Source organism: Oryx dammah, unplaced genomic scaffold (genome assembly GCF_014754425.2).
Source record: "Oryx dammah isolate SB20612 unplaced genomic scaffold, SCBI_Odam_1.1 HiC_scaffold_10, whole genome shotgun sequence".
NCBI lineage: Eukaryota > Metazoa > Chordata > Mammalia > Artiodactyla > Bovidae > Oryx > Oryx dammah.
Genome location: NW_024070194.1, coordinates 10692146 through 10704941, shown reverse-complemented (window position 1 = coordinate 10704941; position 12796 = coordinate 10692146). Strand labels below are relative to the sequence as shown.

The 12796-nt window shown below is 48.6% G+C and overlaps 1 protein-coding gene across 1 annotated transcript in view; it reads right to left on the bottom strand.

Moving 5' to 3' along the window:
• The window catches only part of JPH2 (junctophilin 2), a 73027-nt gene extending 68036 nt beyond the window's left edge, over window positions 1-4991 (bottom strand). The window contains exon 1 of the mRNA XM_040248770.1: window positions 4101-4991. Coding sequence (XP_040104704.1) covers window positions 4101-4479 — 379 coding nt within the window. The 5' untranslated portion in view covers window positions 4480-4991. The remainder of the gene's footprint in view (window positions 1-4100) is intronic.
• Window positions 4992-12796: the final 7805 nt, after the last annotated feature.

Genomic DNA, 12796 nt, shown 5'->3' with positions numbered 1-12796 from the left:
ACAGTCACACAAGACTCTGAACTCAGAAGGGCCCTGAATTTGGTTTAAGGCTCTGATGTCACCATCTTGAAATTCTTAATTTTGAAGAAGGGGCCCCGCATTTTTGTTCTGCACCGTGTCCCTAAAGTATGTAGCCAGTCTTGATTATTTTGTGTAGTTGTTTATCATTTATTAAAATGCTGATTTATAGTATAAAATATTTAATTGTCACTTATGATGATCAAATTCCATCTCAGCCTCTTATCAATTAGAGGACTGTCAATCTCAGTGTCCTCATCTATAAAATAGGGGTAATAATAGTACTTCCCTGTAAGGGTTATAGTGAAAGTTTAAGTAACACAATGCTTGCCATGTGCCCAGATCAGCACCAAGCACATCGTTCACACTCCAAAAATGTTAACTATTATTAGCTTTAGGGGGAAAAAAAGTCAACCTTGGGCTTGCTTTTTCCTGCTGCACATTTTGGGGAGGGGATTACTGAATTAGATCCATGGTCCTGGAATTTATTTGACTACCAGATTCCTTATAGAATTTGATGGCTCTTGCAGGAAATACCTCCCAGAAAAACACAGAGAGTCCTGCAGTTTCAGGCCATTCGTGGGCCTTGGAATCCTAGGCTCAGGCCCAGGTCAAGATCAGAGGAAAACCAAGATCACCAGTGGCCGTTCTAGTCTGTGGGTCTCGGGTGGGAACCGCCAGGCAGCCATGCAGCTGTGGATTACTACTTAAGGGCTGGGTGTGCTGGCTTTGGGCTTTAAGTCAGCAGCTATTTTTAGCTTTGCTATATATGGCCAGGGGAGGAATGTGGGGCTATAGATGGGGGAGGGGTGCCAGGAGGCTTAGGGCAGGGTTTGGAAGACTCCTCTGCCTGGACTACCTTCCCCTTCTGACCAGAGAATTGGAACTTCCAGCCAAGGCGACAAGCAGAGGGGGAGAGGGAGCGTCTGTGGCTTTAGGAATGACTGGGTCAGCCATGAAGATGTCAGGTCAAGTCACTTTACAACAGTAATATTCCTATTTTTTGACCGTGACCTGCAACAAAAAATACATCTGAATCATGATATACACATAAACAGATGTTTCGATACACAAAATATAGATATATAATCTCCAACTGAACAAACATTTCAGGAATCAATACTTTAATCTCATTCTCTATGAAACACTCTGATATTTTCTATTCTGTTCTGTTCTATTCTTTATTTCTTTTAAAATGGAAGTCATGACCCACTAAGTTGATTTGGCCAATGGGTCGACACCTCCAGTTTGGAAAGCTACTCTTTGGTTTGGAGCAGGCAGACACCTGTAACATCAGACTGCAAGGTAAGCCAGGGAATGGAGAAAAGCAGATGTGTTATCGCTTGGATCAAGGCTTCTCAAAACAGAATAAGACACAAATCTCAGCTTGATCTCCGCTGGACAGCAAGCTTTGGACTTCAGTCTTTGTATGCTGTTCTCACCACCCGGAGCAAGCATCCTCCAGGTTGTCACCTGGCTCACTCTGTACTTCAGAGCCCCACTTGTCACTTCCTCCAGGAAGCCTCCCTGATTGCCTCAGTCTGGTTAGCCACCCGCTTGCTCACTTAGCCCCCAGCATATCCCTGCTTGGCACCCAACACAATTTTTTGTTACATTCCCTGGAAGGCAGGATGACCTCTCCCATCCTGTTCAGTTCTACACTCTCCCCATCCCCCACCCCACCCACCCAGTGCTGGCTTCCTAATAGTCACTCAATAAATATTTACTGAATGAATTAGTGATAGTTAATAGTAATAATGGCAACTGCACATTCATCCCATGAGAAAGCTTAGGAGAGGTTAGTATAAATCCATTTTAGGGATGAGGAAACTGAAGCTCCAAGAGACCAGAGAATACGATAGGGGCAGAGTGGTGATCCAAGGCTGCCCGGCTCCCAGCCGTCCCTAATCCCAGGATCTTATTTGTCCACATTCCCCTCAGTGCTACCCAGGATGGGGCAAAGGGCAGGTCCTTAACAACCCCTGGGAAAACTGATGACAGGTTGATTAAAGAGATTTTCCGAAGCAGTGGCCACATCTAATTTTGGAGGGTTGTGCTTGGGGGAGAGGATCTCTGAGGTTTCCAGACCCCCTGGATGTGGAGCTGTCTCATCCAAGAGGAGAATCTGGGCTTCTGACAAACCAGAGGGGTAGACCTCCCAATGACCTGGCCCGAAGGGCTCCTGGACATGCCTAGGCTAAAACCCAGGGCCCTGCAAACCTTCGTGCCCTGGCCTTTGCCCACATCTCCAGCGGCAGCCCCTGCAGCCCAGCCTGCACCCCTCGTCCATGCCTCTCCCACTCCTCCCTGCCCCCAGGCGCTCTTGCTGTTCCTTGTACGCACGTACATGCCAAGCCCAGTCCCACCTCAGAGCCTCTGCAATCGCCATTCCCTCTGCCTGGGGTCTTCCTTCCTTCTCCCATCCTCCCCACTTAAGTACTCAGACATCCGCCCTCCAAAAAAAATTACCCTCTTCCCTCTTTGCTAGTTTTTCTGTAACACAGGTAACTTTTGGAAATTGCATCTGTGTTTGTTTTCCTGTTTATTTCTGTTTTCTTCACTAGACAGGGAGCTTCCTGAGGACTTTGCTTGCTCACTGCCTTGGACTCTGGGACTTGCTTTGGGAGGGTGCCTGACACATCACTTGTGCTCTGTGAAGGCATGAATGGGTTTTCCCTGTTTTAGACATATTGGGACATCAGCCTGCAGTTTCCCAGAAATATTGCTGTGTCCCTGTGACTCACATCCATGGTCCCCCGCCCCCCCCGCCACCACACACACACACACACACACACACACACACACACACACACACACACACACACACACACACTGTGTGGGGAGGAGCAATAGGGTAGGGAAGGGAAGGAACTTTCTGCACATGCATATTTGCACCACTTTGCCTGGTTCACTGATGCCCAGCAAGCCTGCAGGGACTAACTCCACTTGGTAACTGGAACATGTGAAGTTTGCTCTCTGCTCATCCCCAGTGCTCTGCGCAGTGACTAGTATAAACACCTGAACTGCACTGAATTGCAGAGGTTCCGCAAACAGCTCAAGGTCACCAAATTAGGAAATGTGGAGCCAGATTTAGTCCAATTCTAGCCAGCCATTGTGCCACGAAAACTCTGTTAACAACCTGTTAAAATCCAGGTGCATTGGAGGTTGAGCCCTCACCAGATAGCCAGCAGTAGGTAACCCAGTCAGGAGCCCATTCTATACCTGAGACCACTGTCTACAAGCCTCACAAACACAATCTTCCCATCAAGATGCAGTTCCAATGTCACCTCCTCCAAAGCCTCCCCTGACCTCCTCAGACCTAACTTTCCTTTTCTGCCACAGCACACTGTGAATACTTGTATATAATTGTTTGTCTGCACGCATATCTTTGAACCCATGGACTCTATCCTATTTCTCTCTACCTCTAACCCTTTTTACAATGCCTGGTGAATAAATGGTACTACAGAAATATTCACTGAACAAAAGTATGCTTGGGTGGATAGATGGATGGATGGATGAGTGGATGGATGGATGAGTGGATGGATGGATGGATGAGTGGATGGATGGATGGATGAGTGGATGGATGGATAGATGAGTGGATGGATGAGTGGGTGGATGGATGGATGAGTGGGTGGATGGATGGATGAGTGGGTGGATGGATGGATGGGTAAATGGATGAGTGGATGGGGGTGGATAGATGAATGAATGAATGAACACTTCATGATCTACTGGCTGAAAATAATTTTCATGGCAAAATTGACATTAGACACCAGTTCTTCTGGAGTATATTCCAGAGCTCTTTGTACACCTAGCCCGCCACAGTGGCAGTGGTGTCTTATTGAATGTGTCTTGAATGTGTGTTTCTATGGCCGGCCTTGTACCAAGCATGTCTGCCAATTCTCTCAGCAGCTCTGTTACTGGCCTCACTTTTCCTGACAATGAAATGGATGCAGAGAGAGGTGGAGCTGCTTGCCCGATGCCACACAGCAAATCATATCCTGGCCCCTCCTGCCCCACCCTCCGCCACCTTCCTCACCCCATCTGGCCCCTCCCCAGGTCTGCAGGCTGCAGGCCAGGCTCACCTCCATCCGCGTAGGTCTCGGTGCCATAGCCGTCCTGCAGGCCGTTGTTCCAAGTGCCCTCATACTTGGCACCACTGCTGCTGCTCTGCCGGGTCCCGTAGCGGCCCTTGAAGCCGTGTGTCCACTCGCCCTTGTAGAGCCAGCGTCCCTTGGTCTCTATGCCCAGCCCATGCCGTTTGCCCTGGCTCCAGTATCCCTCGAAGGTGTTTCCGCTGGGCCAGGTGTAGACACCCGCCACTTCAAAGCCAAAGTTCCAGGAGCCCGAGTATTCCCCCTGGCCCTTGGGGCCCGTGCACAAGCCGTGCCCGTGGGCCTTGCCCCCCTCCCAGCCCCCACAGTACGCCCCACCATCATCAAAGTCAAAGCGACCCCCGCTCATCTCATCATAGCCCCCGACCTCCTCACCGTTCTCCAGCTTTGGGGGAGAAGGTGATGGGGAGAGGGGGTGCCAGCAATTCTCTCCAAGCAGCTCAGGGCTGGGCGCCCCCCTGACTCACCGCGCCCCGGGAGGAGGGAAGCGAGATGCCACCCGAGGCTGCAGGAACCTAGGAGCCAAGTCAGCACTGGGTCGGGCGGTCAGTGCCATGCCTGGGAGGCCCCCACTCAGTCGGCCAGAGGAAGGCTGCCAACCGAGGAGGAAGCGGGAAGGAAATGTTCGAAGTCTCCACGGAGTGTCCCCAACCTGGCTTCCATGGAGCCAAAGGAAAAAGTGCTGTGATCCCTTTAAGAAGTGCAATGGGAGGGGTGGGGTGGAGGGGTCCCCAGTCTGTCTTCAGAAAGGAGAACTTTTCCTCGGTGACAGCCCCTAGCTCAGAGGCTGAATTCCCGGCAGCCGGCTGGCCCCCTTCTCCTCCACCCCCCCTGGGTGTGCCGGGCTGTGATTCCGCGACCTGCCCCGCCCCCCTCCAATCCTACCCTCCTCCTGGGATGGAAAGGTCAGTGTTGCCCTAACAAGGCCATTGGATCTCAGAGGCTGCTCCCAAAATAACCCCCCGGCCGGCCCAGCCTCCTTCAAAGCGGGAGGGGTGTTTCAAACTGGGCTAGAGCTTCAGACTCGGGGAGCGGCTGGAGGGATGAGGAAGGGAAGCTGAGAGCAAGTGTGGGTAGTTGGGGCAGGCGATAGGCGGCTTTTCTTCTCTTGGCTAAAGAAGAGCTCCCTTCCACCTCCCCGGTCCCTTGAGTGTCCGGCAGGGAGGGGAGAGGAAGACCCAGTCCTGAAACACTTTCAAATCCCCCTGAGTGTAGAAGCTGGCGAACCTCAGCACCAGCGCCACTCACATGCCCCGACAGGACCCGGGGCTACCAGAGCATCGCTGCCAACCCCATAAAGGAATCTGGTGACTTAAAGAGAAAGGAATGGGCATGGGGTCACATATGCTTTTGAAAGCGGAGGAGGAAACTCGGGAAGAAAGGTGAAGTTCTAGAAACAGTGCGGTTAGATAAAGTGAATCTAAGTCTGACACAACCCAATTCCCGCCCCGCCCCCGCCCCCTGGGAAAACCCCCGGGAAGAGCCCCGTGCAAGAAGCATCATCTGGATCACTCCCTTTCTCTCTTCTCAAGGGCGAGGAGCCCACCCTCTGCTCTCTAGTTCCAAGTACTGTACCGCCAGGAGATCGTCTTAGAAATACTCAAGGATCATTTTTTTTTTTTTTTAAATTTTCTTTCCAAGCTCTCTTTTGCTGTGCTCTCCTAAGAGCCTGGGAGGCCAGATTTCAGAAAGCTCCTAGGGCAAGGTCAACAGCAAAGGGACTGACCAGCCCTCAGGTTCCCACCGAACTCCAGGAAAAGGGACAAATAAATCTCCATGATGAGAGGCGGTGGCCAAGACCTAGGGATGGAAATTTCAGACTTCCCCCAGCCGGTGGTCCAGTGGTTAAGGATCCGCCTGCCAGTGCAGGAGCCACAGGTTTGATCCCTGGTTCTGGAAGATCCTACATGCCCTGGAGCAGCTAAGCCCATGCGCCACAGCTACTGAGCCTGAGCGCCTAGAGCCTGCGCTGCGCAGCAAGAGAAGCCACCGCAATGAGAAGCCGGCTCACCGCAGCCAGAGGAAAGCCCCCCGGGCAGCGACGAAGACCCGGCGCAGCCAAAACTAATAAACAAATAATAGACTTAGGGTTTTATTTTTTAAAATGGAAATCCCAACTGAACCCAGGGTTAATAGGACCACAGTAATTCTGTGAAAGAGACGAGCCAGCAAGCACAGGAAGCTGTGCCAGCATGTGTGTGTCTGTGTATGTGTTGGGGGCGGGGGGTGGCCGTGAGGAGGATAGAAATCACACACACACAAAAAAAAGCCCAGAAGGCACTTGAGAACATTCAACTATTATTATCTGACTTCAAACGTATCTGTCATACTCTGAAACCCATGATGACTTAGGCCACTTCAAGTCACCACCAAAGATGTGTCCTTGTTTAACAAATGGATAGACAAGCCTCTCTCCCTTCACCCTTAGCTGATCCTGGTTCTTATTACCACTTGGTTCCTTCCTTCTTCACAGTCCCCTGCCTTGAAGAACCCTTCTCTGCCCACATTTTACCCCCAGATAGAAACACCCAGCCCCGGAGCTCTTTGCCAAGCAGACATGCAGCAAAAAGCAGCAGATAAAGACTGTCACGTCTGGGTTTTGACTCACTCCAGCCCCCTGCCCCGCAGGTTGCCTGACAACCTGGTCGCCCAGTTCACTGCCGAGGCCATCTCAGTGCTGCCCCTGTAGAACTCTGCTGTTGCCACTTCTGACCAACTCTGGAAAACCGCGTGTTTCTTTCCACCTTTGCTCTCCAGGGGAGAGGAAAGAGCATCTCCAACTGGAAGCCAGAGGACTCTGAGTTCAATACCCTTTGTAGTTTAAATGCCCGGCAAATCGGCATAATCCTGTTCTAAGGCTGGGTGGCATAATCCTGTTCTAAGGCTGGGCGGCTGGCTGCTGTGTCCTAGAGAGCTGTTCCAAGTGCAGCAACTGTTCATCCATACGCCTCCCTACAGTGGTTCCTCCCAACGGCTAGTACACGTAAAAGTCACCTGTGGAACTTAAAACTGGGAACAGATTCCGGAATCCCACCCCCTCCCCAACCTACCAGATTGTCCTGGGAGGAGGCTCCAGCACTTGCATTCTTTTTAAAATCTCCTCGGACAAATCTGACTCTCATTCCCAGTAAAGAACCACTGTAGGTTTTCAAATTAAGAAACAGTTTCTTAATAATGTACAGATCCATGCCTTCACTGTGTAGGGTAGATAGTTATGGAATTAGATTTGTGTTCAGATCCTAGTTCTGGCCCTCACAAGCTGTGTGGCTTTGGACTAATTGTTAATTTCTCTAAGTCACAAATTCTTTGTCTATAAAAGCACCTATCTCAAAGGATTCTCAGGGTTTTTTTTTTCTAATTTATTTATTTTTTAATTGAGGGATAATTGATTTACAGAATTTTGTTGTTTTCCGCCAAATATCAACATGGGTCAGCCATAGGTATATATATGTCCCCTCTCTCTCTTGAATATCCCTCCCAAGAATTCTCAGTTTCAAGGATAATAGTATCTACTTTATATGGCTGGATGAGGATTAAGTGAGTTAATGGTGTAAAAAGACTTGTGCATGCATGCTAAGTCACTTCAGTCATGCCTGACTCTTTGTGACCCTATGGACAATAGCCCACCAGGCTCCTCTGTCCATGGGATTCTCCAGGCAAGAACACTGGAGCGGGTTGCTGTGTCCTCCTCCAGGGGATCTTCTCAACCCAGGGAAGTCTGCATTGGGTCTGTTACCTCTACGTGCATTGGCAAGCATGTTCTTAACCACTAGCGCCACCTGGGGAAGCCTGTAAAATGGCTCAGAAGACACTAAATACCTAATAAATGTTTGCTATTATTAATATTATCCTCACACGATAGGTTGCTTTTCACAACCTAAATGTCCTTTGACAAATGAATGGATAAAGAAGATGTGGTACATATGCATGAGGGAATACTGCTGCTGCTGCTGCTAAGTCACTGCAGTCGTGTCCGACTCTGTGCGGCCCCATAGACGGCAGCCCTCCAGGCTCCCCTGTCCCTGAGATTCTCCAGGCAAGAGTATTGGAGTGGGGTGCCATTTCCTTCTCCAATGCATGAAAGTGAAAAGTGAAAGTGAACTCGCTCAGTCATATCCGACTCTTAGCAACCCCATGGACTGTAGCCAACCAGGCTCCTCCATCCATAGGATTTTCCAGGCAAGAGTACTGGAGTGGGGTGCCATTGCCTTCTCCGACGAGGGACTACTATTCAGCCATAAAAAGAATGAAATAATGTCATTTGAGGCAACATTGATGAACCTAGAAATTATCATTTACTAAGTGGCATCTGGTCCCATCACTTCATGGGAAATAGATGGGGAAACAGTGGAAACAGTGTCAGACTTTATTTTGGGGGGCTCCAAAATCACTGTAGATGGTGATTGCAGCCAGGAAATTAAAAGACACTTACTCCTTGGAAGGAAAGTTATGACCAACCTAGATAGCATATTCAAAATCAGAGACATTACTTTGCCAACAAAGGTCCGTCTAATCAAAGCTATGGTTTTTCCAGTAGTCATGTATAGACGTGAGAGTTGGACTGTGAAGAGAGCTGAGTGCCAAAGAATTGATGCTTTTGAACTGTGGTGTTGGGGAAGACTCTTGAGAGTCCCTTGGACTGCAAGGAGATCCAGCCAGTCCATTCTGAAGGAGATCAGTCCTGAGTGTTCATTGGAAGGAATGATGCTAAAGCTGAAACTCCAATACCTTGGCCAACTAATGCAAAGAGTTGACTCACTGGAAAAGACCCTGATGCTGGAAGGGATTGGGGGCAGGAGGAGAAGGGGACGACAGAGGATGAGATGGCTGGATGGCATCACCGACTTGATAGACATGAGTCTGAGTGAACTCCGGGAGCTGGTGATAGACAGGGAGGCCTGGCATGCTGCGATTCATGGGGTCGCAAAGAGTTGGACACAACTGAGCGACTGAACTGAACTGAACTGAGCTGAAGTAAGTCAGAAAGAGAGAGACAAATACCATATGATATCACTTACGTGTGGAATCTAAAATATGACAAAAAATAAAGTTATCTATGAAACAGAAACAAACTCATAGACATAGAGAATAAACTCATGGTTGTCAAGGTAGCAGGCAGGATGAGGGAGGGATGTGGTGGGAGTTTGAGATTAGCAGATGCAAACTATTATATATAGACTGGATAAACAACAAGGTCCTACTGTAGCACAGGGAACTATATTCAATATTCTGTGATGGACCATAACGAAAAGAATATGAAAAAGAATGCATGTGTACGTATAACTGAATCACCGTGCTGTATGGCAGAAATTAACACACTGTTGTAAATCAACTATACTTGAATAAAATAAAATAAATTTTAAAAAATAAGTTGCTTTTCACACTATCATGCTTAATAAAATTATTACCAAAGGGAAGAAAGTGAAAGTGAAGTCGCTCAGTCATGTCCGACTCTTTGTGACCCCATGGACTGTAGCCCACCAGGCTCCTCCCTCCATGGGATTCTCCAAGCAAGAGTACTGGAGTGGGTTGCCATTTCCTTCTCCAGGGGATCTTCCTGACCCGGGGATCGAACCTGGGTTTCTTGCATTCCAGGCAGATGCTTTAACCTCTGAGCCACCAGGTAAGCCTAAGGGAAGAATTACCCCTTAAATATTAAGTACCTTAACACTGAAGCACTCCTTACTCTTCCCAATGTGTATTTACTCAACATTACCCTGTGATTTTCCCCTTTTCAAACTGATAAATTATATTATTGGTAAAGGGACACTGATTTCTTGACAATTTAAGTGAGGATTTCTCTGACAGTCCAGTAGTTAAAATGCTGCGCTTCCAACGCAGGGGGGCCGAGATCAATCCCTGTTCGGGAAACTAAGATCCCACAGGCCGTGCAGCACAGCCAGAAGTTTCGGTCAATTTTTTGCCAAATTTGGTACCGGCCTTACCTGACCAGCCATCACTTCTTTGCCTCGCCTTTTAAACCAGTGACTTTCAGGGAAAGGGAGACCCCTTGTGGCCACATGTGCATTACAACAGATTTTTCTTAGAAAAACCAAGTTCTACATTTGAAACGTATATACTAAACTTGGAACGAATTTTAAATCGCTTTTAAAGGTAGCTATCCCATTCTCTCTTTTTCGCAGGTTTTTCTCACTCCACAGTGTTGTTCTTCGGTCAGAAGGTGCAGTCACTTGCTTCCCTTGTCTCTTCAATTTCTCTAGCGTGACTGCTTCCGAGGGAGGGAGGTGGGGAAGGACTGAAAATCCAGAACAGAGAGGAATGCACACAGAAATCTACTCAGGGCTCACGTTCCTTCTCAGCACCGAAGACTTAGTTAAAGAAGCCTCACCTCCCCAGACAAGTTATCTGGCTGGGTTTCATGCCTTCCGACACGCTGACTCCTTCCCCCACCTATGAGCTGTCTGAAGCAAAGAGTATCTTCCTTCCAAAAAAAAAAAAAAAGCCTGAATACCTCCAAAGTGCCTGCCTGGCACTTCAGCTCATCTTTCTGTGCCCAGCACCCTCACAAACTACGTGCCCTCATCTTTCCTTCCTATTTGGCAGCTGACAACTCCCGTCTTGAGATGCTTTTTCCCTCTACTCCTAAGGCTTGTCTCTCGGTTCTGTCCTGCCTCATCGGCTGCTGCCACACAAGTCTTCTGCAGGCTCCTCCTCATTGCCCTGAGCTCTAGACTTTGGAAATGACCCAGAGCTTGGTCCTCTTACCAAGTATCTACGTTTATCTCTAGGTGATCTCTTTTGGCAGCAGAGTTTTCAGTAACACCCACACCCTGATGGCTCCTAACTTTGGATCTCCAGCCTGTCCCGCTCCTGATTTTCAGTTGCATATCCAACCACCGACTCAGTATCTCTACATGATATCAAAACCGAACTCCCAAAGTCTCCTCCCAAATTTGCTCCTCCAGCCAACTCCCACCGTATTAAACCTTGGGAATCATCCTTAATTTCAATCCTTCTCTCACACCTTATGTGCACACATGCTAAACTGCTTCATCATGTCTGACTCTTTGAGACCCTATGGACTGAAGTCTGCCAGGCGCTTCTGTCCATGGGATTCTCCAGACAAGAATACTGGAATGGGTTGCCATGCCCTCCTCCAGGGGATCTTCCTGACTTAGGGGTCAAACCCATGCCTCTTATGTCTCCTGCATTAGCAGGTGGGTTCCTTACCACTGAACTTCCCTGGTGGCTCAGATGGTAAAGGGTCCGCCTGCAATGCGGGAGACCTGAGTTCAATTCTGGGTCGGGAAGATCCCCTGGAGAAGGCAATGGCAACCCACTCCAGTATTCTTGCCTGGAGAACCCCCATGGACAGAGGAGCCTGGCGGGCTACAGACAAGGGGGTCGCAGAGTCGGACATGACTGAGCGACTTTCACTCACTCACTCTTTACCACGAGCACCCCGAGAAGCCCATATCCTTATATCCATCACACCTTATATCCATTAGCAAATCCCTTTAGCTCGACCTTCAAAATAATTCCAGAACAGGTCTTCTCTCCTGCACCGCTAAGGGTCTGAGCCACTTGAAACCATTGTCTGATTCACTGCAGTGGCCTCCTGACTGCCTCCTTCCTTTCCTTTTCCTAGCTCCCCTCTTAGTCTACAGAGCAGCCAGTGCTCTTTATAAAAGACAAGTCTGATGTCTCTCCTGTCCCCCAGACCCCCTCAAAGGCTCCCTGTCTCCTCACAAACCAAAGCCTTTAAAACGGCCCAGGAGGGTCTCCATGATCTGCCCGTGACCCATGCTTCTGTGACCTCGCCTGCTTCAAGGAATGCTGCCAGGAATGCTCTTCCCCCAAATATCCACATGGCTCACTCTCGTTATCTTCAGGTCTCAGCTCAAATGCCACCTCGTCACAGAAGCTTCTCTGACTACCCCAAATGAAACAGCAACTCCTCCCCCTGCCCTAGCCCTTGCTGTCTCCTAATCCTCCTCTCTCCGTAGCATTTTCTCCAAGGATATGATGATGCCCTATTCCCAGCACCTGGTATCGCATGACTGTGTTGACAGCACTCAGTGAAGATTTGTTGAATGAATGTTCAATGAAGTTACACATCAGGATGCTACTTTCCAAAACATCAGAGTAAAAATCCCTCAAAGCACAATTTGAATCTGTTTTCCAGGATGCATCTGACAAACATTGGTCCCACAAGTTGGACTCACAAATGGTCGACTATTCTAATTAGGGACACATATTAAAGCTGGCCCAACTGGGTTTGGTGGAGTGATCTTGGACTTCCAAGATTCACATTTAAAGGAAGATTCTGACTAAGATGTAAATCTTACAACTCATTCCTGCAAATCCAGAGTTCCCAAGCTTTTGTCTAAGTGTAGATTTCTCCAACAGGTTACTCAGCCATTGGAACTTGGTCCTTTTCAGTTCTGACGCTCCTCCTAACAACTCTGAGTAAAAAGCAGGCATCACTTACCCTTCTCCTGTGACTGTTAATATACAGAATAAATAATTGGACTGCTGCTTTGAAAAGCAAACTAAAACCTTAAAAGACTTAACAGACTTAGGAATTATTTTAATTCAAGTAACATGTTCAGCTCAATTTGCTCCACTTCTTTCTAGTAAAAAAGGAAAAGCAAAACACTAGCTGTGTAAGTTGGGGAGTAGGTGGGGGAGGGGCCATAGGTGCC